The sequence below is a fragment of the Haliotis rufescens genome, unplaced genomic scaffold, assembly GCF_023055435.1.
Source record: "Haliotis rufescens isolate VD_foot unplaced genomic scaffold, xgHalRufe1.0.p SCAF_39, whole genome shotgun sequence".
Taxonomy (NCBI): domain Eukaryota; kingdom Metazoa; phylum Mollusca; class Gastropoda; order Lepetellida; family Haliotidae; genus Haliotis; species Haliotis rufescens.
Genome location: NW_025964101.1, coordinates 1003424 through 1029254, shown reverse-complemented (window position 1 = coordinate 1029254; position 25831 = coordinate 1003424). Strand labels below are relative to the sequence as shown.

The 25831-nt window shown below is 40.2% G+C and overlaps 1 protein-coding gene across 1 annotated transcript; it reads left to right on the top strand.

Annotated features, from left to right (window-relative positions):
• The first annotated feature begins 1069 nt into the window (after positions 1 to 1069).
• Positions 1070 to 25720, top strand: LOC124123704 (BTB/POZ domain-containing protein KCTD9-like). The gene is made up of 12 exons (XM_048381519.1): positions 1070 to 1241; positions 2799 to 2920; positions 11974 to 12017; positions 12306 to 12438; positions 14674 to 14735; positions 17307 to 17438; positions 17980 to 18047; positions 18407 to 18502; positions 19298 to 19447; positions 23301 to 23406; positions 23697 to 23830; positions 25514 to 25720. Exons 1-12 carry the CDS (start codon positions 1194 to 1196, stop codon positions 25628 to 25630), a joined length of 1212 nt encoding a protein of 403 aa, XP_048237476.1. The 5' UTR covers positions 1070 to 1193; the 3' UTR covers positions 25631 to 25720.
• The last annotated feature ends 111 nt before the right edge of the window (positions 25721 to 25831 follow it).

The window sequence follows — 25831 nt, the reverse complement described above, 5'->3', positions numbered from 1 at the left end:
TCTTAAATATACGGGGCGGTCGGGTAGCCTAGTGGTTAAAGCGTTCGCTAGTCACGCCGAAGACCCGGGTTCGATTCCCGACATGGATCCAATGTGTGAAGCCCATTTCTGGTGTCCCCTGTCGTGATATTGCTGGAATATTGCTAAAAGCGGCGGAAAACCATACTCACTCACTCACTTAAATATACAGCAATGTAAGGATGATTAAACAATACAAGTATAGTTCATATTAATTACTTTGTGTAATACCACCAGTGTTAAAATTGTCGTTGATGAGTTCGTTTGATAGTGTGGTGTTTGCTTGTTGCAGTAGGTTTTGAGGGATCTGAATTTGATCACAATGATCAAACCTTTCTACACTTAAAATATGCGATGTCCAGAACGTGGAAGGGATATCTTTGTTATGTGTCTCTGTTTTAAAAATATTGTATTGGTCTGTGTTTGATAAGTGTTATAAGTTATAAGTTTAAACTAATAAATGATATATGTACTACTGCTGCTATAACATATTTATATATTGACGAGGAGAGATGTTTATATAGGCGACACCTATTTATCAAGCCCCCTTCACTGTATTCAGTGGAAAACTGGAAATAAATACTCCGTGACCCGAGACAGATTTTCATCATATGTTTTGTAATCTGTCCACGGTGGCTATGACTATTTGCTGTTTTCCTTCTTTCTAAAATACGAAGGTGATTAAGATATATTACTTCGGAATGAAGAGCGATTGTAATGTCAGTTCTAACTATGCATTGAAGATGACGCGGAAATGTTGATCGTTTGAAGTTTATAGATCCTTAATTTCCGTCTGACGAATAACATAATATTTAAAAGTATTTGCTATACAACTTATGCAAATATCTTGATAACCTATTAAATCACTATCTACAATATGTACTTATATACCATTAAATTTGTTTTAAAGGCTTTCTTCTTTGAATATTATGCTTTTCTAATATTTTGTTCACTTTCATATGATTTTATCTTTCTTTCTCTACATCAAACGTAAGGACTTGTAAGATGTCTTCAAGATAGTTTAATCTGGACTAAATCTATAATTAGTAACCATCTGGGTAAATAAATATAGCTCCAATGAAAAGTTAGTCATTTCAGTAGGTAGGGACGTGAACTTTAGTATGACAGTGTCAAAAGTGTCAAGGAAAGACAGAAGGATGTAAGGTGTTGGAGTTATGAAAAGGATCGTCGTATACCACAACGGCTCAACTGTGGATGGAAAGGCAAGTCGCAAGTTCACGAATTTGTGTCGCTGTCATGTCATCTTGGAATGAATCGGGAATTTTAGTTTGCATTTCCTCAAGATGATGTCGCAAAAGAAATTTTGCCAAGACTGCACTTTACCGGACGCAGTTTATAGCGTTAATTGGATCCGGCTCTAGGCCGTGTTTCTCGCTTCATTGATCTCATGTGCCTCCTTCATCCTGTAGTAGTTTAGGATAGGTTGCCCCAACCTCAAGCCTTAGACCTGGGATCCCCTTTCCGATAAAGCACACCATTGCAGGCCCGAGGGTCGTGTAACCCCCAGTATCGTTTTCCTATCAAACAGCTTTTCACGATCCCTACGGTTGTGCATACCTTGCCAATCAAACACCCCTTTGACGATCCTTAGGGTTGGGCACCCCTTACCAAATCAAACACCCCTTTACATTACAATCATTAGGGACAGCTATCAGTATGGGTGGAGTCTATTGGTAGCTATTGTGCCTCTTGTAACGAATTAATACGATGTATAATTTGGGGACAATCTGTTCAATTTTTGTCAAGTTTTGTGATAGCTCCTGTGGTAATTCAGATAATGAGATTAACTCATTAGCGTAGCAGAGCTTCATGCTGGCGATGTGAATACGATCCTCCAAGTGGTGCTTATTGAAGCTGAAAAGGTGGACTTAGTAAAGTGCAGTATTGTCTTATTGTTGACTATGTTTTACTGCCTATTTGAAATTACTATCAAATATAGATCTACATGATATGGAACTTATTCAACATATTTGATCGTAGCACCGAGCACTTATGCATCGATGAGCGAATGTTGTTATAAGCTGTGAGCACCAGTCAGCTATGATCCAACACTATCGCTACAACCTTTCAGTAATCCATTGTGGGACAGGAAAACCAGTGATTGACAGCAAGATCAACATTATTACTGTTGGGAAGAATGTGCAGCACAATCACTCTACTTGTTCATGTGCCTATCAGCATCAAGATAAGAAACATGACAGATAGGGCTGGGACAGGTAACTTGGGTACTCAGGTCAGGTTGAACTAAGTGAGACCCAGGTCCCCACACGACTACTCAGACCCAGGTTACACGTGATATGTTGTTAATTATCTGACAATAACACTAAAACTTCATGGTTACACTACTAGTTGCTAATGTTTGTTTTTCTTTCTGATGTGTGCACAATTTCCTTATGACTATTATATGATTAACTAAACATGCTAAAGATAAAACTTCAGTCAACTTCACTATATGCATGATAACATTGTTTTATACGTGTATCTAAATAGTTTTTGCCAGGGCTTAGGTTGAACAATTCCCATTCAGACATTTTGTACCAACGTTGTGAGTCCTATAGTCATGATAGTGGGTACCCGGGTTGGGTCAGGTGACAGGGTTTCAGGGACCGTGTCCCAGCCCTAATTACAGGACATGCTATAACAAATCAATAATGATGGTAAATGTCTCTTCAACTCCTGCTACAGTTGGCTGTATGAATGAACACTATGTTCATTAGTCTGTCTCAAGATATCACTTTTATTGTTTGTTTTTTCTGCAGGTTGTGGCTGTGTCGGAAAGTCTTGATGAAACCCTGGTAGAGATTGGACAAAAGCTTGGCGTCCAAGCCAAATGTCTGTACACCGGAGAGGGCGGCCTCATTGATGATGTTCGACTGTTCAGGTATGCACTGTCAGGGCAAGAAATATCTTACTCAGGCCTACATGTTTTTTGGGGTCATGCAATATGTCTATTACCCATAGGGTTAGAAATAATGGAGTTCACAAAAATTGTATGTGCACTGGTGTAAATATCACTTCTCGCGCACCAACGTATTGTTTCCGTCATCCGGATGGCATTGTTGATGTCATTCGAATCAATTGTGACGTAAGGTCGGAATGACGTCACACTAGAAACGACATCAAAACTGAAGATTGTTGACGTCATTTGACAAATTGCGGTTTTCTTGGACGACGGTGGTGATCACACCATTTTTCTAGAGGGAGCTCAAATGGATTAAGAAATAATGTGTAATGTGTGTCAGACAGATTTTACGGAACTCGTATAAGAATTTATGTATTACCTTCGCCCTGGCTCGGGAGATATAAGAATTCTGACACTCGTTTTGGAAAGTGCATATGACACACAATACTAGACTCACAATATATATTTCAAAGCTAGTCATGATAAACTCGAAGTACAATCAAGCACAGCATTGCTGAGCAGAATCTCTGTCAACTGTGTCTCAAAAACAAATGTAAACAGGTAGTTCTGAATGGAGATAACATTAGCTGTGCTATGTTATGGATATTTTACACCCTTTGTTTCAGGCTTGTTTTTGAATCAACAACCTGAAATATTCTCATGACTGTAATTTCATTCATTTTCCCAACGCCAACTTCAGTAAATCTGTCTGTCCAAGGCTGTCAGTTTGATAATGACACTGTATCGTGGTCGATAGTTGACTGTTTGAACATTACTTGTCTCTTATGTTTAAAAAATAGCAGGCACACATGTTGACGTTCCACAAATTGGTCGTGACTTGCACTTAAACTGTATGAACTTACCCCAGCACCTCATGAGGCAGTGAATATTAAGCCTAACGCGGGACGCATAAAACCACATGTACTCCTCGTGATCCTGCTACAACTTACCAACATGTTTTAATATGACATTGTAAAAGAATTAAAACAAATTCAAGTTTGATAGAAAACAGCTGTTCTATTGAGCAGAGGTTAGCTTGTGCTTTGTCACGTGACTGATAGACCTGGAAAAAACATGTGGCTCTTTTTAATGGAAGCAGGGTATAAGGGATTATTCAGCCTCTCAGAAATTCATGTGCAGTCTGACTTACTTGTGGCGGGGTATAAGGGATTTATTCACCCGCTGAGAAATTTATTTCCCTCCAAGGCGGGATACGTGGTATCTTATCAAGATCACATGGACCAATCAGATCTCATCATTCTGACATGGAGGTATGATAATGCATATTGTTTAACTCCTGAAACTTTCACTTTGGCAGTGGAAACATTGAAGTTACGAAGATGTCAGCTTATTATTGTGAAGTCAATTTAAAGCAGGATTTACCTTCAGCTCTTGAAATAGCAACTAGAATTGAAATTTCAGACGGACTTGTTATTTCCTCCTTTTACATGAACCACTGGTCCACTGAGACGCAGACTGGTGAGATGTGACAAATAAAAGGCAACTATGCTTGTCGTAAGAGGCGACTAACGGGATCGGGTGGTCAGACCCGCTGACTTAGTTGATGCAGGTCATCGTATCCCAATTACATAGATCGATGTTCATGATGTCAATCACTGGATTGTCTGGTCCAGACTCCATTATTTACAGACCGCCATTATATAGCTGTAATATTGCTGAGTCCAGCATTAAACAACAAACAAACCAAATTTTGCCAGTTTCATTTCGACCCTTGGCTTACTTATCATGCTTATCAAACCGAGTTCTAATCGAAGTACGTCAGTTAATCCTTATATAACACTAACTCTAATTTATGAAGAAAATATGCTTACACCAGTCTGACCTCAAAACTTTGAGTGTACTAAACGGAACAAGGCTCTAAGTGTCATATTCAGTGGAGGTTAGTGTTCTAGGGACTATTATCATGATTATTAGCTGAGATTACCAGACCAAACAATTGTTTCTTGACTTAAGCTTCAGACTAGTGGGTAAGTCGTAGATTGTATTACCACTATTTAGGTTTAATCAATTTAGTTTTATTCAAAATATCACTCAATATTGTTTACATTAGTTTTAGCAAATTTTTGTGTAATAACTAATATCATAAACAAGCTAGCAGCATTTCAAACAGTTTGCTTGTGCCGTCACTCTTAATCATATTAATGTGGGTGGACTTTTGTTCCCCCAGCTTGTTGGTAATTGAGTGTTACGAGATAACTTATGGTGATGGGGAGCACGGGTGACCCAGATGTCTTAGGAGCCGCAATTTGCCATACAGTTGCATCCTTTGGGCGTAACCATGACGACAGAAACCTGTGAAACTGTGAAGGGTTAGTGTTGATCGGACTGTACTGTCCATATATGGCTAACAAAGACTTGTATTGTGGTCTAGAATTGTGTAATGCACTAAAAGAGACGGGCACGGGTGGCCCAGTCATCTAAGCTGCCACAATTCGCTGTGCAGAGTTGCGTTTCTTGAGCACGCCAGTTTGTGGGTTCAAATCCCATTTCGACCTGATGATGTTTCTAGGTTTGTCAGCACCATACCTGTGCTCGTGGGTTTCACCAAAGTGGTAAACATCTGACCTCACTTCAGTTTTCCTCCCTCATTAAGCTGACATGCCGTGGTATAACTGGAATACTGTTCAAAGCAGCGTTAAGCCCAGCTCACTCATCATTATAATAATAATGATTGATTGTAATGTTCCATTGTATTTGTCCATGTAGGGCTTGACTGATGATTGACAGAGACACGACACTAGGCCATTGATTGTTGTGTGTTGATTTTGTTTGTTGTTTAACGCCGCACTCAGCAATATTACAGCTATGTGACCGCAGTCTGTAAATAATCAAGTCTGGACCAGACAATCCAGTGATTGACATCATGAGCATCAATCTATGCGAATGAGATACGATGACATGCATCAACCAAGTCAGCGAGCCTGACACAAATACAACACTATTCCCAGCACCTTGTTGCAGCCAAACCTCACCGAAACTATGTGAATACAGCAGATATTTAATGTGCCTGTCTCTGCTCTAAAGTACTTGAAAAGATAGGTCTGTTTAGGAATAACATAATCTACTAAATACATTAATCTCAACCAATACTTCATGATCTTTACATAGTGTACAACCTTAATACAAAGCCTGTTGACAATTCTTCCAGCTACTCTGGGAGAACCTCTGTTTAGACACAACATAGATTTACAATAACAATCATGACCAGCTTCAGTGTCAGGGGAGGGAGGAAATCCCCATACTTCAGCTGTATAGGACCGTACAGGTAAGACTTTTGCGCCGAATATATGAAAAATGACAATAATAATGACGACATTTGCCACCCCTGTCGAACACCAGACTTGCATATGAACAACTCAGGATACCCATTTTCCAAAGACAGACATGATTTCACAGATTAACTTATATGTTCTACCTTTAACCCCCCCAGTCCACAACTTGAATAAAAGCCCATTCTATTACACAGAATCAAAGGCCGCCGTTAGGTCTATGAAGGCACAGTACAGTCAACCTCGCATCTGTGACAAATACTTATTCATTACTGTATAGATAACAAATATGTTGTCTTCAGTTTGAAGGCCTTTTCTGAAACCAGCCTGTTCATCAAAAATACACCGCTCTACATGAGGCCATTTTGCTAATCTGTTACATTTTATTTTAGCAAATATTTTGCCTGCTACATCTAGGAGTGTTATAGGCCTATAGTTGGATGGATGTTATTTGATGCTGTTCTTAAATACTGGTAATATTACACTGCATGATCAGTTGTCCAATGCGAATGCATATTGTCCTCCATCTTCTGTTTCCTCATTTCATTTGTTCGTGTATCGGCTTCAGGATCCAATTATAGGATTGTGATAAGAATTTACTGAGTTCAAATTTTGATAATACTACACTTGGAGAGATTATGTTGCCTTGTCCAGAATAACAATTGTTTGTTTGTTTGTTGTTTAATGCCGCGCTCAGCAATATTCCGGCTATATGACAGCGGTCTATAAATAATCGAGTCTGGACCAGACAATCCAGTGATTGACATCATGAGCATCGATCCACGCAAATGGGATACGATGACATGCATCAACCAAGATAATGCAAGTAACAAAGGGAGCAGGACTGTCCAACCGATCCCGGTAGTCGCCTCTTACAAGCATAGTTGCTTACTACGGCAAGAAGGTAGCTGAAGATCTATTCTACCCTGGATCTTCCTGGGTCGAATAAGAATTGACTTCAGTAGTTTTGTGTGTTTGTAAACGCAAAACATGGTGTGCATACCATGCGCAATGGATTTATGTTTTTGACTCCTTGAATGTAAAAATGTATTGAAATCAGTTCTTATTAATAAATGCATCAACAAAAATGAATTCACAGACAGCTTATTTATTCACTAACACAACAAAACTGTGGACTATCAATGAACAGTACGAAATCAATGACATTCACAATCATTTTTTTGTTTTTTGTCAGGGCTTTTTTTTCTAAATATATTTCATTCACTTGAGTATATGCTGTTACATATTTTCACAGGGGCAGTCAGTAGCCTAGTGGTTAAAGTGTCCGCTCATCAGCCAAAGAGCCGGGTTCTATTCCCGACATGGGTACAACATGTACAATGTGTGAAGCCCATTCCTGGTGTCTCCCGCCGTGATATTGCTGGAATGTTGCTCAAAGCAGCGTAAAACCCTACTCACTCACTCACATATTTTCACATGACACGTAATATTGTACTTATTAGGTGTAGGTTACATACGTAGACAGCAGACAGCAAGTTATAGTTGGCTAGTCAGGAGACAGGTGTGCAATATCATCAAGTCAACAGGTGGTGACACTGGCAGGCTGTGTTAGCCTTGCTTATTGAGGTCATCATTAATTAAGTATGAAGCTAAATCCTCACAGAACATTAGTGGGAATTGTTCATGCTCAGAATCAGGAGACATGTTATGTTAACTTGACACTTCATTTGCCAAATTTTTCCATTTTCTGTCAGACCCGTGAAGATCCGGGATTACGATTATGCTTGTCGTAAGAGGCGACTAACCGGATCGGATAGTCAGTCTCGCTGACTTGGTTGATCATGTTGATGCATGTTATCGATCCCAAATGAATGGATTGATGCTCATGACGTCAGTCACTGGATTGTCTGGTCCAAACTTGATTATTTACAGACCGTGGTCATATAGCTTGAATATTGCTGAGTGAGGCGTTAAACAACAAACAAAACAAACATTTTCTGTCAACTGTGTAATTGATTTCTCTATCTAAAATTTATCAAAAGTTTTTGTAAAGTTTTCAAGTGAAAATTTGGGTTTCTTAATACTTGATACATGTATACATTTTTTGCATGCCAGTATGATGTGATTTAAGAGAATGTTAGAGTTGTACTCAAGTAAAATAGAACATTTTGTAAATGTAAATTGTTTTGAAAATTTTGCATTCTGAAAACATTCTAGTTTCTACTGTGGCCCAAAACTCTTTAACATGCTTGCAATCCCAATATACATGAACAGTGTTTGCATTGGTCTCAACAATAAGGGGTCCCCCTTGGACGTGAGCGTTAGCCACGAGCTCTCCAGGTGCTAGGCTATTTAGGGGTGTTTGGGTGCATGCCCCCAAAGGACTTTTTTCAGATGTAGACCTGAAATGGTGTATTTTAAGCCATTCTGAACATAAATAGAGTGTCCGGTTTAAATCTTTATGTGTGTATAACATGGATTTTGGGAGGCGAGATAAACTCGATACATAACAATAAGTTATGCATAGAGTAAACTTGTTACAAAATGAAAAATGTGTAAGGGGATGCATGAAGGTTTGTTTTTTTGCATCCCAGTTTTTTTTTCAGTGCATATTTTTGTGTATAGAACGCCGGAAACGCACTCTGCATGAAGTAAGGATTCAGTATTAGGTTAACAGAATGAGCAGAGTTCATCACAAATTATCATTCTTAACAGTTCATTCTTTGTATACGATGATGCGATGAATAAGTATATTGAAGTTCGTTTCAAGGCATCAATAGCGGTAATCTGACTGTGGTTGCTGTGAATAACGGTGAATTTTGCGATCTACCGATCACTTCGCATACGATTTCGCCGAAATTATTGTAAACATTATTATAAATGTTGTATGAAATTTTGAATATAATTAATCAAATATATTGCAAACATTAGTCCAGATAAACAATGAACAATTTTTTTATTACCAGATATTATAATAATAGGATTAAGTTGTGTACTTCAGTTCAAATTTGTTGACTTGTATTTCCGGTGTTACATGATTGCGGTGATCAGCTGATAATGTTTTCTGAGATGGGGGAAAACATTGTGTCATTGGAAAACTTGAGTTTATTTAATATGTTAGTAAACTTTGGGAGACATGCTTTACCAAGCGCTATTACCGAAGCGCGCATTAACGAGGGAACACTGATGTAACAACTTGTAATGTGTGTGAAAAGTCGTACTAAAATATGCTATTTGAAGGGTGTGTGGCCTTAATGCAAATGTCCGATTGGGATTTTACATTTTCCGGACCCCTAATTGAAAATCAAGCAATTTCATCTTTTGTACATTTTCTGTATCTGATAAAACATCTTTCCACGATATATCTAAGTAAAATATCTTCCCCATTTCTCACATACTGTTGGGGGATTTGCTGTAGTAATAGTCCTGTGATGAAACTATCTGGAGCCTTTAGGTGCTTCAAGTAAGTCTATCAAAGTTGTATTTAAATGTTGATTATATAACATCATATGACTATTTCAAATAGCAACATTCCAGGATTTTGGTATGTTTGATAGAGCCTGGTAATAGTCAGGAATTGTGCCTTTGATTTGGTATGTTCTTTTAAGTTCATTGAAGGGCATTATATCATCTTCATTACAGAGATCTTTGATAGTATATTCCCTTTAATCATGTGAATAACCAATTTCTTATAATGAAATCTTTTTTTTTAGACTAATGATAACACCAAAGAGATAAACTTGCTTTACAATAAACATTTAGATTACCTCAATCTTGACCTTTCGCGAACTTTGACCCACCGATGAAATGACTCACAGGATGTCGACATCAGCCACTAAGAAAGCAGCTTTGCGGAGCTAGTTTCAAACTGGTAACTTCCATTCCAGACTTTGCTTTCAAAGGTCTTTTGAATCAGTCATAAGACCGTAACAGTAGTTTTGTGTTAAGTTTTAGAGATTACATGATTAGGAAACATATTCCACTAACAATGTAACATAACAATATGAATATTTTAGCAGTGTTTAGTTTTCAGTTTTTTATTACGTTTGTATCGTTATGTATTGTGTAGTCTTCCGTTTTTGAATGGCGAATGGTGATACTACTTAAGTTGTTTAACAAACATATAGGGGTTATCACGCGAGTGTGTTTGGGGATGGTAAATATCCTGCATTAGGAATAAACATTGTATTTAGCGAGCCTTGGCGAGCTAAATACATAGTGTTTATTCCTAATTCAGGATATTTACCATCCCCAAACACACAAGCATGATAACCTCTTTATCATATAATGTCATGCTTTAATTCTGTGCTTCAAAATCGCTTTCCCTCTCTCACAATTATTACCGAAACATTGCGAGTTTTCCTGGAATGCGCGCATTAATATTTATTACGTCACAGGGTAAGTGATGTGTCAGTCGGACAGTGACAGTAGCCAATATAGTTCCAACTGAAATCTGTTTCTTATACAGTGGCGAAGCAACATATACGCAAAACAACAATTGTTTTTACTTGCCTTTCGCGGCAATCCATCGGTCTGTCCGCTAGAGTAACTGCCCTTTGTCAAAGGGAAGCTACTCTAACCCTAGTCTATGAGACCTCACGGCGTTGTTGTCAGACGTTGTTGACAGTCGGTCTGTCCTGTCATAACTATAAGAAGCGTACTCAGATGTACACACAGCGACAAAACGAAACAAGGTAACAATTCAAACATATTCCCGTTAAATCCAACTATTTTAATTTGTGGAGAAGGTTTCAAGCCGCAGAGGTCTACAAGCACAGATATGGCTACTGATCCCGCTTGGCTAGGCCTCGTGCCCTCGCCAAATTGTTTCGAAATTTATATCTCCAAAGTTGCCAAAACTTATAAAATGCCTTAGCTGCGTCACAGTGAGACACAGATTTTCAATATATTAGACGGGGCGGTCGGGTAGCCTAGTGGTTAAAGCGTTCGCTCATCACGCCGAAGACCCAGGTTCGATTCCCGACATGGGTACAATGTGTGAAGCCCATTTCTGGTGTCCCCCGCCGTGATATTGCTGGAATATTGCTAAAAGCGGCGTAAAACCATACTCACTCACTCACTCAGTATATTAGACTGTTCTTTTGATAATGATAGCAATTATCGCTGTAGTTAATCCAGATTCCCGATGGTTAATTCTGACTCGATCGCCGAATGACGAGTGCGACGCCATGTTTGTTTATAAACAGTGAAAGTAGTCCCTACTTGACCTTTGATATTTGCATCTCTATCCGCATATGACCCCAACGGATATCGTTTTTATCCGTTGGCTTTATCCTGCCGAGAAACCTACCCATTATATGATAAACCCGTTTATCTGACATAATCATATGCAACCAACCATGTCAGGGTAACAGGACTTGACTGTTTGTGGCTCAACACCTTGTTTGACCATGCTCTTGTATTCTCTCAAAATGCATATTTGACTGGACTAATTCTCTGTTTTTAAGTGTTACAGTAAAATATTATTCTCCCTCATCACACACCTCTTGGAGTTTGAAGTAGCTTGCTCAGCGTATTATTTTTATGGACTGTTTAACAAAGACTATTTTTTTCAGAGTCAGTTTGCAGGATAATAGGCATTTATGTTATGTGAGAACACCTTGCATTCAATCAAAGAAATCTGAGTGTATGACTCTACTTGTCATGACAAGAACCATGTCGACATCAACACATAGGGATAATGAAATCTTTTAAACATTTTTCTGTCTTTTGTGTCATGGTTATAGATGCATAGCGTATATATTTTGGTATTTATTCCAGAGATGACGAGAAGATTTATGTCTCTGAAGGGGATCCATTCATTGGTATGTTGATTTTTTTGTTCACAGAAGTTTTGTGGACATGTTATATGTTCATTTTGCTTATTATATTTGTTGCTGGTATCACCATGGCTACTGACAATGAGGAAAAAATAAATAATTTTTGAATATTCATTTCGTCGATGGGTAGCCGTTACAGCGTTACTTGTCTTGCTGAAGACCTGTGTTTGTATCTCCACCTGGGAACGTGTGTCCCTGCCAAATGTAATGAAATATTGTGTAACTAGTGTAAGTGGCGTGAAACCATACTCACAGATTCTTTTTTTTTTACAGCTCTGTCTCACTCACCCCCAAAAGTTGTCTCCCCTTTACGTCCAAAGTCTGACCCCCCTGGACCTCAGAGGAAGTGCACCAAGTCGGAATGGGTGACGCTGAATGTAGGGGGGTCCATGTTCACAACAACCAGGTGAGTGGTCGCATTCACGTCGAGGTTCATCTTTGTGAGAGCTTGCCGCAAATAGCTGCAGGATTGCTCACTCACTGTTTCATAATATATGATTGAAATACTTACGCACCTGTGAAGATCTGGGGGGGAATAGGTTTTCAGCACCCCACGCTTGCCATAAAAGGCGATTATGCTTCTTGTAAGAGTAGACTAACGGGATCGGATGGTCTGGCTTGCTGGCTTGGTTGATGCATGTCATTGTATCCCAATTGATTTATGCTCATGATATGAATCACTGGATTGTCTGGTCCAGACTTGATTATTTACAGACTGCCTTCATATAGCTGGAATATTGCTGAGTGCAGCGTTAAACCGCAAACAAACAAACAAACAAAATGAAATACTTAAATCACATCACATGATAATATAGGTAGTTCAGCAGTCTCAGAGTTCCACCCCTTGGGTCTGCCAGGATTTGCTAGTCCTGGTTCGGATCCCATATCTTAATTTTAAAATGTGGAATTAAATTAAATGATGATAACTGCCATGTTTATTCCCACCAAATCTGTTAATAAATTTCACTTTAAAACGTACTATTAATAGTGACACAGATGTGTTCATGGCCTGTACAGGGAATACTGTAAAGCGAGCCCGTGGGGAAGACTTGTTAAAATTACTTACTGGTAAACATGTCAGTCTGGGCTCTGAAATGATTTTTTTTTATAGTTGTGAAGCTGATCATGTGTTTTTGTTTTGGTCCTATCGACTATGCTATTTCATGACCACTTTAGAAACATATTTGAAAGTTTATTTTAATTTTCTATTTTGAGGTATTTACACAAAAATCCATAATGCAAGTAATTAGAACAATATTATCAATAATGCAAGTAATTAGAACAATAATATCCATAATGCAAGTAATTAGAACAATAATATCCATAATGCAAGTAATTAGAACAATAATATCCATAATGCAAGTAATTAGAGTGAGTGAGTGAGTATGGTGTTACGCCGCTTTTAGCAATATTCCAGCAATATCACGGCGGGGGACACCAGAAATGGGCTTCACACATTGTACCCATGTCGGGAATCGAACCCGGGTCTTCGGCGTGACGAGCGAACGCTTTAACCACTAGGCTACCCGACCGCCCCGCAAATAATTAGAACAATAATATCCACAATGTAAGTAATTAGAACAATAATATCCATAATGCAAGTAATTAGAACAATAATATCCACAATGCAAGTAATTAGAACAATAATATCCATAATGCAAGGAATTAGAACAATAATATCCATAATGCAAGTAATTAGAACAATAATATCCATAATGCAAGTAATTAGAACAATAATATCCACAATGCAAGTAATAAGAACAATAATATCCATAATGCAAGTAATTAGAACAATAATATCCACAATGCAAGTAATTAGAACAATAATATCCATAATGCAAGTAATTAGAACAATAATATCCACAATGCAAGTAATTAGAACAATAATATCCATAATGCAAGTAATTAGAACAATAATATCCATAATGCAAGTAATTAGAACAATAATATCCATAATGCAAGTAATTAGAACAATAGTATCCACAATGCAAGTAATAAGAACAATAATATCCATAATGCAAGTAATTAGAACAATAATATCCACAATGCAAGTAATTAGAACAATAATATCCATAATGCAAGTAATTAGAACAATAATATCCACAATGCAAGTAATTAGAACAATAATATCCATAATGCAAGGAATTAGAACAATAATATCCATAATGCAAGTAATTAGAACAATAATATCCATAATGCAAGTGATTAGAACAATAGTATCCACAATGCAAGTAATTAGAACAATAATATCCATAATGCAAGTGATTAGAACAATAATATCCACAATGTAAGTAATTAGAACAATAATATCCATAATGCAAGTGATTAGAACAATAGTATCCACAATGCAAGTAATAAGAACAATAATATCCATAATGCAAGTAATTAGAACAATAATATCCACAATGCAAGTAATTAGAACAATAATATCCACAATGCAAGTAATTAGAACAATGATGTCCATAATGCAAGTAATTACAACAATAATATCCATAAAGCAAGTAATTAGAACAATAATATGCATAATGCAAGTAATTAATAACATGACTGATTATAAGCATAGTTTCTGTGAGACAGCGTGATGCCGTCGTGATGCCGGCGTGATGCCAGCGTGATGACTGTGTGATTTGTTTGTTTGCAGGGGGACGCTGACCCGGACGGACCCAGACAGCATGCTGGCCAGGATGTTCAACAGTGAGAACGGTAGGTTGTGTACATCCTGTAGGCTATGGGGGTGTCCCTGTTGTCTGACTTGTCCCAGGCAGCACAGTTCACAGTGAGAATGGTAGGTTGTGTACATCCTGTAGGCTATGGGGGTTCCCCTGTTGTCTGACTTGTCCCAGGCAGCACAGTTCACAGTGAGAATGGTAGGCTGTGTAGATCCTGTAGGCTATGGGGGTTCCCCTGTTGTCTGACTTGTCCCAGCACCACAGTTCACAGTGATAATGGTAGGTTGTGTACATCCTGTAGGCTATGGGGGTTCCCCTGTTGTCTGACTTGTCCCAGGCAGCACAGTTCACAGTGAGAATGGTAGGTTGTGTACATCCTGTAGGCTATGGGGGTTCCCCTGTTGTCTGACTTGTCCCAGGCAGCACAGTTCACAGTGAGAATGGTAGGTTGTGTACATCCTGTAGGCTATGGGGGTTCCCCTGTTGTCTGACTTGTCCCAGGCAGCACAGTTCACAGTGAGAATGGTAGGTTGTGTACATCCTGTAGGCTATGGGGGTTCCCCTGTTGTCTGACTTGTCCAAGGCAGCATAGTTCACAGTGCAGAGTTGTGTCCCTTGGACATGCCAGAAGCCTGTGATACTGTGTTGGAATCCCAGATTTGCACTGAATACTTTTCTTGACTCCATGTGCTAGGCCAGCTAGGATATTTCTTGCTATCATTATTCAAAATCTCCTGTCGTTGCTGATGAGGATGCGAAAATGTCCTGTCTTTTTTTATGAGGATGCCAAAATGTCCTGTCATTACTGATGAGGATGCGAAAATGTCCTGTCATTACTGATGAGGATGCCAAAATGTCCTGTCATTACTGATGAGGATGCCAAAATGTCCTGTCATTGCTGATGAGGATGCCAAAGTGTCCTGTCATTGCTGATGAGGATGCCAAAGTGTCCTGTCATTACTGATGAGGATGGCAAAGTGTCCTGTCATTACTGATGAGGATGCCAAAGTGTCCTGTCATTGCTGATGAGGATGCCAAAGTGTCCTGTCATTGCTGATGAGGATGCCAAAGTGTCCTGTCATTACTGATGAGGATGGCAAAGTGTCCTGTCATTGCTGATGAGGATGCCAAAGTGTCCTGTCATTGCTGATGAGGATTCCAAAGTGTCCTGTCATTACTGATGAGGATGGCAAAGTGTCCTGTCATTACTGATGAGGATGGCAAAGTGTCCTGTCATTACTGATGAGGATGGCAAAGTGTCCCGTCATTGCTGATGAGGATGGCAAAGTGTCCTGTCATTACTGATGAGGATAGCAAAGTGTCCTGTCATTGCTGATGAGGATGCCAAAGTGTCCTGTCATTACTGATGAGGATGCCAAAATGTCCTGTCATTACTGATGAGGATGCCAAAGTGTCCTGTCATTACTGATGAGGATGCCAAAATGTCCTGTCATTACTGATGAGGATGCCAAAGTGTCCTGTCATTGCTGATGAGGATGCCAAAGTGTCCTGTCATTGATGATGATGATGGCAAAGTGTCCTGTCATTGCTGATGAGGATCACAAAATGTCCTGTCATTACTGATGAGGATCACAAAATGTCCTGTCATTGCTGATGAGGATGCCAAAGTGTCCTGTCATTACTTATGAGGATGGCAAAGTGTCCTGTCATTGCTGATGAGGATGCCAAAGTGTCCTGTCATTGCTGATGAGGATGCCAAAGTGTCCTGTCATTACTGATGAGGATGGCAAAGTGTCCTGTCATTGCTGATGAGGATGCCAAAGTGTTCTGTCATTGATGATGATGATGGCAAAGTGTCCTGTCATTGCTGATGAGGATTCCAAAGTGTCCTGTCATTACTGATGAGGATGGCAAAGTGTCCTGTCATTACTGATGAGGATGCCAAAGTGTCCTGTCATTACTGATGAGGATGCCAAAGTGTCCTGTCATTGCTGATGAGGATGCCAAAGTGTCCTGTCATTACTGTTGAGGATGGCAAAGTGTCCTGTCAATACTGATGAGGATGCCAAAATGTCCTGTCATTACTGATGAGGATCACAAAATGTCCTGTCATTGCTGATGAGGATGCCAAAGTGTCCTGTCATTGCTGATGAGGATGGCAAAGTGTCCTGTCAATGCTGATGAGGATGGCAAAGTGTTCTGTCATTGCTGATGAGGATGCCAAAGTGTCCTGTCATTACTGATGAGGATGCCAAAGTGTCCTCCCATTACTGATGAGGATGGCAAAGTGTCCTGTCATTGCTGATGAGGATTCCAAAGTGTCCTGTCATTACTGATGAGGGTGCCAAAATGTCCTGTCATTTCTGATAAGGGACAGTCGGGTAGCCTAGTGGTTAAAGTGTTTTCTCGTCACGCCGAAGACCCGGGTTCAATTCCTGACATGGGTACAATGTCCCCCCTCCGTGATGTTGCTGGAATATCGCTTAAAGCAACGTAAAACCATACTCACTCACTCATTACTGATGAGGATCACAAAATGTCCTGTCATTGCTGATGAGGATGACAAAATGTCCTGGCATTTCTGATGAGGATGACAAAATGATTTAGAAGATCATGTCACCATGGTTACTCCCTGATTCTGCAGATGTGTCCTGGAGCAGCAGCTGTGACTTGACCGGCGCCTACCTCATCGACCGGAGTGCGCGCTACTTCCAACCCATCCTCAACTACCTGCGCCATGGCCAGCTGATCCTGGACAAACAGGTCAACCCCGAAGGTCAGTGGACATGCATGAACATTGTCAATTCTTCACAAGCTTTATGCCCTATCTTCCTCCTATTCATGTACGTCTATGGACTCCCTAAATACCGTATTCGACGTAATAAGCGCTCTCAAAATTAGAAATAGGGGGCTCTTATTAGACTGTTATTTTGGTGAAAAAAAAAGAGTTGAAAGATAAATTTTGTGGTTTATGCTGACAGCCTGAAATGTTTATGTACAACAGATATATTTTTCCAGAATTAAATGCCCATAATTAAGGGTGCATATAACACACGAGTGCGTATTATACGCGAATAAATAAGTCTTGTGTACATTGATCAATCGGAATCAATGCTAATTGGGATTGTTCACTAGCCAATATCTTCATGATCTTAGCAAATGTCGCTGTGGGCGTTTATTAGAGCGGGGCGCTTATTACGTCGAATACGGTAACTGTTGACATTCGGGTTGTGACCCCTTGAGTGTCATGCTTAATATGAAACACAGCGCCAGTGGTCCAGAGGGTATAATGAGTATGCGTCCTTGTTATCTTCCAGGTGTGTTAGAAGAAGCCAAGTTCTTCGGCATAGGATCTCTGATTGAAGAACTGGAAGAACTGATTGAGGTAGGGGCGTGAACTGATTGAGGCAGGGATGTGACAATTTGTCAGATGTCCATTGTGATCCGACAAGAAATGGTATCCAATGAATAAGAGTGTGCAACAATGTGATACATTTATGAAGGTTGTTAATGGTATTTGAAGCTATCCCTTATGCGCTGCTGTTTTCTGTGAGAAATGTGTAATATACACAAGACAGAAATGGATTCATGCAAATTATTGTGGGTGCTTATTACAATGACCTACACGGGTCAGGAGGCGCTTGTTTGAGCAGGGTGCTTACTGTGGCTTAATATGGAAGCTGCCTTTAGTTGAGCCAATACATGTTGACCTTCAATATAACAGATGACCTTGAAATGTTGCAGCGTGACCAGCCTGCAGATGACACGACCCCCATCACAAGACGAGATCTTGTCCTTCGTCTCCTGGCCACGCCCACTACCTTCGAACTCAGGTGCCAGGTATGTGAATGTGTGTCAGGACCAACTAGGAATGTGTCCTTTATTCAGGATGTCAGGGATATTGAAGGGTCAGATGTGGATTGGATGGTAATGCATTGGTTAGACATGCCAGGACTAGTTTGTTTCCCCAAATGGGTTCAGTGTGAGAAACTGACATATGTCTGCAGTATGTCTAAAAGAGGCCTAAGACTGACCTTACTTTTCTTACTCACTTTACTCCATGAAGATCTGTCATTTTAATCCATTTGGACTGTATAATATATTAGGGCTGGCTAAAAAGATTGATAATCAGAATTATCGTCAATGGGAAGAAATATTAATGGTTGTTGATATGAAATTGTTGTCATCAATAATAACCTACATAAACCATTGTGATGAAGTAATGTTTAGATTTACCCAAACAGACTTGTTATTGCAAATAATGTCAATTGTCGAAGAGGGACAGCAACTGTTTTTGTCATATCTCAAATGTCCACAAAGTAGTCCATGCATAAATGTGTCACCACTCACCAGTGGCGTGAACTATGTCGATTTCTTTTGGACATTTTTGCTTAAGTTACTTCTCTTATATTTATTGATAATTGATCAATATTCAGTTAGCGATTATTGATCTCTATAATCTATAGATTAGTCCGCCCTATCATATGTTATTGGATTGGAATATTATTGGATTATAGTAAATCACATTGTTGTCAGACTTGACTATTCCCAGGCCACCTGGTATAGCTGGAATGTTGCTGAAACAGCTTAAAACAACATTCACTCACTGCATGATGTTTTCCTGCTGTGTTTCAGGGTATGAATTTCTCAGGAGCCAACCTGTCCAAGCTGGATCTACGCCAAATCAACTTCAAATATGCAGTATTCAAGAACGCCGATCTTTCAGGGGCCAACCTCACCAACTGTAATTTTGAGAGAGCTGATCTCACCAGGGCAAAGTTTGATGTGAGTGAGGAGCAGCAGCACAACAAAAACAGATTGCCAAATTGAAACAATATGTTAACCCAGAAATCTGTATGTAAAAGAATTTAGTGTGAAACCAACAAACAACCAACAAATAGTATACAATCAACAATGTATTGCAAAATTAACTAGGTTTACAAATCAATTCAAATTACTGCACAGCAATTACAATAGAGTCTTAGTACAATATTCAATGACAGTATATAATATGATGACAGTGGTCAATATCAAATACAAATATACAGTGGTGATAGCAAAAGTCAGTGAGAATAATATATTCACCCAGCGGCTTCTGAGATGGGCCAAGGCAGGGAATCCATAATGATGAGTGATCTTCACACGAAAGCTGGTCTTGATGTTATGAAATGTCAGAGAGATATGAGAGGCATGCTCTTGTCCCCTTATATTCTGCCTAACTAGTTTCTGGAAATTTCCACACAGTGCCAGACCAGTCTAGCGGCACTAGAACATTACAGAATATTCCACATCAGTTCACACTGTTCCTGAAGTTTACACATCACTCTAGCCTGTACATGTAGTAACTTCCTCACCACTGCTTATATTGAGTAATACTACATTCCTGACAACTAATCACTATCCAAATACAATGCAATGAGCTTCTACCGAATCTCAACAGAAACAATGCAATACAGTTACAATCATTGTTTAACAATAAAGTACACTGCCATATAATATGATAACACTGTCTGCATTTGAATACAAGGGATAAAATATACGATACGATTCATTAAAACGTACAGGGGTGGAAATTTGCCATTTCCCGACTCCCGGGGCAAGTAGAAATACGAGGTTGGGCAACAAAATCACTTACTTTAACTTGTCCGGAGGCAAGTAATATTGGAAATTACTATCACTGTCTACATGTCTAACTACTGGTAAAATGGTACAATAAATTAGCTGAGAGAAATTTTGTAATTGCGCTTTCGTAACATCGCCTGTTTATTTTTTGTAGTTATAACAAGCAATTTTATTGGATTAAAATTGGTTTCTAATGACGTTTTCTTGCCGAAATCTGCTACAAGTTTCGTGATTGGTCAATTTTGAGCACGTGACCTCAGGCAGCCAATCAAATTACAGCTGTGATACCAAGCTCGTGTTTGATAAATTTCAGAAGTTGGCGAAAGATTTTTGTTAAATCGTGTTATTCTGAACATTTTAAGCAGGAAATCACGATATATATTAAAAATATGGAACTTCGTGAATGTATCGTGCTAGGTTACGAGCTGTGACAAAGATTTTTCATGCATATATTTTTGCATTAAACATCGTGTCCCAGCCGAGAATTCAAGGCGACGAAAGCCGAGATGTCATTTGACTTACATTACACGCGATCGCACGAAAAGATGGAAATAATAACTTAGATGTAAGTTTGAATACTTTAAGATATATTTTTGTTGATTTTATTTATTACTTTGTATAATATATTTAAAGATTTGTTTAAAACGTCTTTATTTTGCTCTTTGACATGTTCGATGTGGACCCGTTGTCGAAATGTGTGTCCGAGAATTTTATTTTCAATAACATCGTGGGAAATAGTGAATAATTTTTTAATTTATCGATAAAAAATGATAAATTGAAATGGAATTCATATTTCAGATATTGTGAAATGTGACAGATTTAATAAATGAATGATATTACAGGTAGATCTAGGTCCATACAAATATATATTATTTTGACGTGACTACGGCTTGGCCGGAAAATCAGCCTACGGTGTCTGCTTCTTGGCTGGAAAACTGGCCTACAGTGTTGGAACACATATTGATGATTTGAAGTTTTATTTTGAAATTATTTAGGCAAGTGAAAATGAAATCAGGGCAAGTGAAAATTGGCTTTAAACTTGTCCGATGGCAAGTGAAGTTTTTTTTTAAATTTCCACCCCTGACGTATCACTTGTTACCATTAAAGGGGAGACCAATCAAAACATTTGAAGTATATGTGAGTCTGATAAGTTAGAAATTGCTTCAGAAGTCTTGAGTGTATTGACATACGACACCACATTACATGTCTTCCTCAAATACACCCCTCCATGGCGGAGGTTAGAATAGGTCCCACAGCAACCTGTTCTGGGCGTAAGTGACGGCTTGATCAGGTGATCAGACTCGATGACTTGGGTGATAGCAGTAAGGGGCTAAAACAAGGACTGTTTGTCTAGGAGTCAGTTAAATGTGTCTGAGTGGAGTATCCATGTTAAACTGCGGCTTCTCAGTTGGCTAGCACTATAAAACTGACTAGTCTGGACTAGTAACAGCAGCCACACATATACACAACCTGTGAAGATCCGGGTAGAATAGATCTTCAGCAACCCATGCTTGCCATAAAAGGCGACTATGCTTATCATAAGAGGCGATCAGGTGGTCAGGCTCTCTGCGTGGATCGATGCTCATGATGTCACTCACTGGATTTTCTGGTCCAGACTCAATTATTTACAGACCGCCGTCATAGCTGGAATATTGCTGAGTGTGGTGTTAACAACAAACAAACACACATACACACAAACACACATCATGCATGTCAGTGTGTAGGTCAGTGTGTAGGTCAGTGTATAGGTCATGCTGGTCATGTATAGGTCAGCGTGTAGGTCAGTGTATAGGTCAGCGTGTAGGTCAGTGTATAGGTCATGCTGGTCATGTATAGGTCAGCGTGTAGGTCAGTGTATGGGTCATGCTGGTCATGTATAGGTCAGCGTATAGGTCATGCTGGTCATGTATAGGTCAGCGTGTAGGTCAGTGTATAGGTCAGCGTGTAGGTCAGTGTATAGGTCATGCTGGTCACGTATAGGTCAGTGTATAGGTCATGCTGGTCATGTATAGGTCAGCGTATAGGTCATGTATAGGTCATGCTGGTCATGTATAGGTCAGCGTGTAGGTCAGTGTATAGGTCAGCGTGTAGGTCAGTGTATAGGTCATGCTGGTCATGTATAGGTCAGCGTGTAGGTCAGTGTATAGGTCATGCTGGTCATGTATAGGTCATGCTGATCATGTATAGGTCAGAGTATAGGTCATGCTGGTCATGTATAGGTCAGCGTGTAGGTCAGTGTATAGGTCATGTATAGGTCAGCGTGTATAGGTCAGCGTGTAGGTCAGTGTATAGGTCATGCTGGTCATGTATAGGTCAGCGTATAGGTCATGCTGGTCATGTATAGGTCAGCGTGTAGGTCAGTGTATAGGTCATGCTGGTCATGTATAGGTCAGCGTGTAGGTCAGTGTATAGGTCAGTGTGTAGGTCAGTGTGTAGGTCAGCGTGTAGGTCAGCGTATAGGTCAGTTTGTAGGTCAGCGTGTAGGTCAGTGTATAGGTCATGCTGGTCGTGTATAGGTCATGCTGGTCATGTATAGGTCAGCGTGTAGGTCAGTGTATAGGTCAGTGTGTAGGTCAGTGTGTAGGTCAGCGTGTAGGTCAGCGTGTAGGTCAGCGTGTAGGTCAGCGTATAGGTCAGCGTGTAGGTAAGTGTGTAGGTCAGCGTGTAGGTCAGCGTGTAGGTCAGCGTGTAGGTCAGTGTGTAGGTCATGCTGGTCATGTATAGGTCAGTGTGTAGGTCAGTGTATAGGTCATGCTGGTCATGTATAGGTCAGCGTGTAGGTCAGTGTATAGGTCAGAGTGTAGGTCAGCGTGTAGGTCAGTGTATAGGTCATGCTGGTCATGTATAGGTCATGTTGGTCATGTATAGGTCAGCGTGTAGGTCAGTGTATGGGTCATGCTGGTCATGTATAGGTCAGTGTGTAGGTCAGGGTGTAGGTCATGCTGGTCATGTATAGGTCAGCGTGTAGGTCAGTGTATAGGTCATGCTGGTCATGCTCGTCACACTTGTGTTCCAGTCCGCCAACTTGCTGGGGGTGAAGATGCTCTGTGCCAACCTAGAGGGCGCTTCACTCAAGGGCTGTAACTTCGAGGACCCTGCCGGTAGCAGGGCCAACATGGAAGGTGGGTCAAGAAGACTCCTGTACTGTTTCACCAACAGAAAGTTGAACTGTTCTGTAACATAAGTAGCAATGTGACTGATTTGTAGATGGTGTAAACAACAGTTGGCAGGAGGTTGAAAAGTTTACTTGCATAAGTATTATAAATAAATCAAACTGCATCACAAAGCGGACATGGTTGATCAAGGAGTGTAGTGTATACAAACCTGTAATGTATTGATCATGAGAGGCATTCTGCTGGTGATGTTCTGTGTTTAGTGTTCTGTGCATGGATCTAGTGTTATCTTGTTACAGGTGCCCTGATGAAGAACGTCAACCTGGAGGGCAGCCACATGGCAGGGGTCAATCTGCGTGTAGCCACATTGAAAAACGCCAACCTCCAAAACTGTGCTTTGAGAGGAGCCGACTTAGCTGGGGCAGACCTCGAGGTGAGTTTGGGTATATGTCCGTGTGATGGACAGATCTTGAGGTGAGTTTGGGTGAGCTGACATTTGTGTTTGTGTGATGTCTGTATTCCTCTAGGTAGATGATGACTTGCATGACAGTGTGGTGGATTTGTCTTTGAACAAAGAAAGTGCCTGGTCTGCACGTGCGTATGCAGTTCTATGAGGCCAGTTCATGCATTAAGCATAGTCCTACATAGACATTCACAATGGCCAATGCTCAGTACTTATTGCAAACACTTATTTTACGCAGGACGTATATCCGTAAATCCTCATTGCTTTTAAGTTCTTTTCCTATTTCACTTGTTCAATCCTCAAACATTACGGGGGCACGGGTGGCCCAGTCATCTAAGGCACCACGATTTGCTGTTGCATCTCTTCTGCACGCCAGAAACATATGATTGTGGGTTCGAATCCTGGTTCTCCCCGATTATGTTTCTAAGTTTGTCAGCACCATACCCATGCTGAGACCTGCATCACTTCAGGCTTTCCTCCCACATTAAGCTGACACGCCCTGATAGAACTGGAATAATAAGCAGCGTTAAACCAAACTCAATCACTCACTCACTCACTCACTCACCTCAAACTTTAAGGTGACAAGTCGTGAGTTGTCTCCCTTAGTTGCCAGGACACAGGTCTTGGGTTCTAACCCCATTTTCAACTTAATTATTGACAATCCGTGTTTGTCAGCACCATGCCATGCTTGTTTCACTGGTGTGGTGCACACCCATGGGGAATCCGGGTTAAACTAGGTCCCAACAACTATGCTGGTTGTAGGAGCCCACATAATAGATTCTGTGGTAAGGAATTTGGGTCCTTCGGTGTCATTTTTCCCCGACTTCATAGATCGTTGCATACAATATCAATCACTGGATTGTTTGGTTCAGACTTGATTATTTACACGCCATCGTCAATTGGTTAGAATATTGCTGAGTGTGACATTAAACAACAAACAAACCACATTGATAAATCTCTATGAGCAGAATACCTTCGGTCTCTCCACATGACATCTTCCCGAGGCAAGTGAGGTAACTGACTATAAAAGTCCAGTTTCCACTGAACTAGGCTGGTATTATGGAGTTAACATTTTGGCTGGACTAACGAGTCTATGCATAGTCCAATATCGCACCAAAATTGAAATCCGGTTCGTAAAGTGTCGTGCAGATTTCGGTCGATTGCAGGATTTGCAAAACATGTGCAACGCCAACTCATTGTCAGCATATATTTTCCAAATCTTTTCATGTTTTTAATCAAGGTGCTCATCTAACTTGATGTATTTCGCGATGTAAGACACGTTTTATCACAATATGGATCTTGATTATCGATCAGATCGTCCTGACTGGGCGCCACCATTTTGGGTGAAACAAATGCAAGTGATACAAGAGGTGGAATCTCATTGGTCCAAAGGAGAGGCGTAGAAGGGACATAACTGGTAATAGCCACTTGTGGCGCTATGATCGAGCCCAGTAATTCCAGCCTAGTTCGGCAAGGGTGGAAGCTGGACTTTTAAAGTCAGTTTACTCTCTTGCTTTGGGAAGATGTCCACATGATTTCCCTGACATGCTGTAATGTAACAAACATGCTGTTCAAAGCAGCTTTAAGCTCCAAGTCCTTTCTACCAGAGATGTGGACTTACTGTCTCAATGCTTGATGTTTCCTCTGCTTCAGAATTGTGATCTCTCGGGCTGCGACTTGCAGGAAGCAAACCTGCGCGGGGCAAACCTCAAGGGAGCAGCTTTTGAGTTGATGGTGAACCCTCTGCACATGGCGCAGGCGGTGAGGTGACACAGGGACGCCAGGCAGCATGAACAGTGATGGCTCCGATGTACACACGGTCCAGGGTCAGACCAGCACACAGCCACCAGCACACAGCCACCAGCACACAGCCACCAGCACACGGCTTACATGAACACTTCAGATTTGTCCCAAAATTATACAACTTTTTAAGATTTAATTACAAGACCAGACCAATACTTGTAGGCAGGA

Bases quoted from the DNA above. Each gene is read 5' to 3' on its own strand.
- LOC124123704 (XM_048381519.1), top strand. From the start codon at position 1,194: ATGAAAAGGATCGTCGTATACCACAACGGCTCAACTGTGGATGGAAAG. The intron at 12,018-12,305 runs GTATGTTGATTT...TTTTTTTTACAG, and splicing joins TGAAGGGGATCCATTCATTG to CTCTGTCTCACTCACCCCCA. The intron at 18,048-18,406 runs GTAGGGGCGTGA...GAAATGTTGCAG, and splicing joins AACTGGAAGAACTGATTGAG to CGTGACCAGCCTGCAGATGA.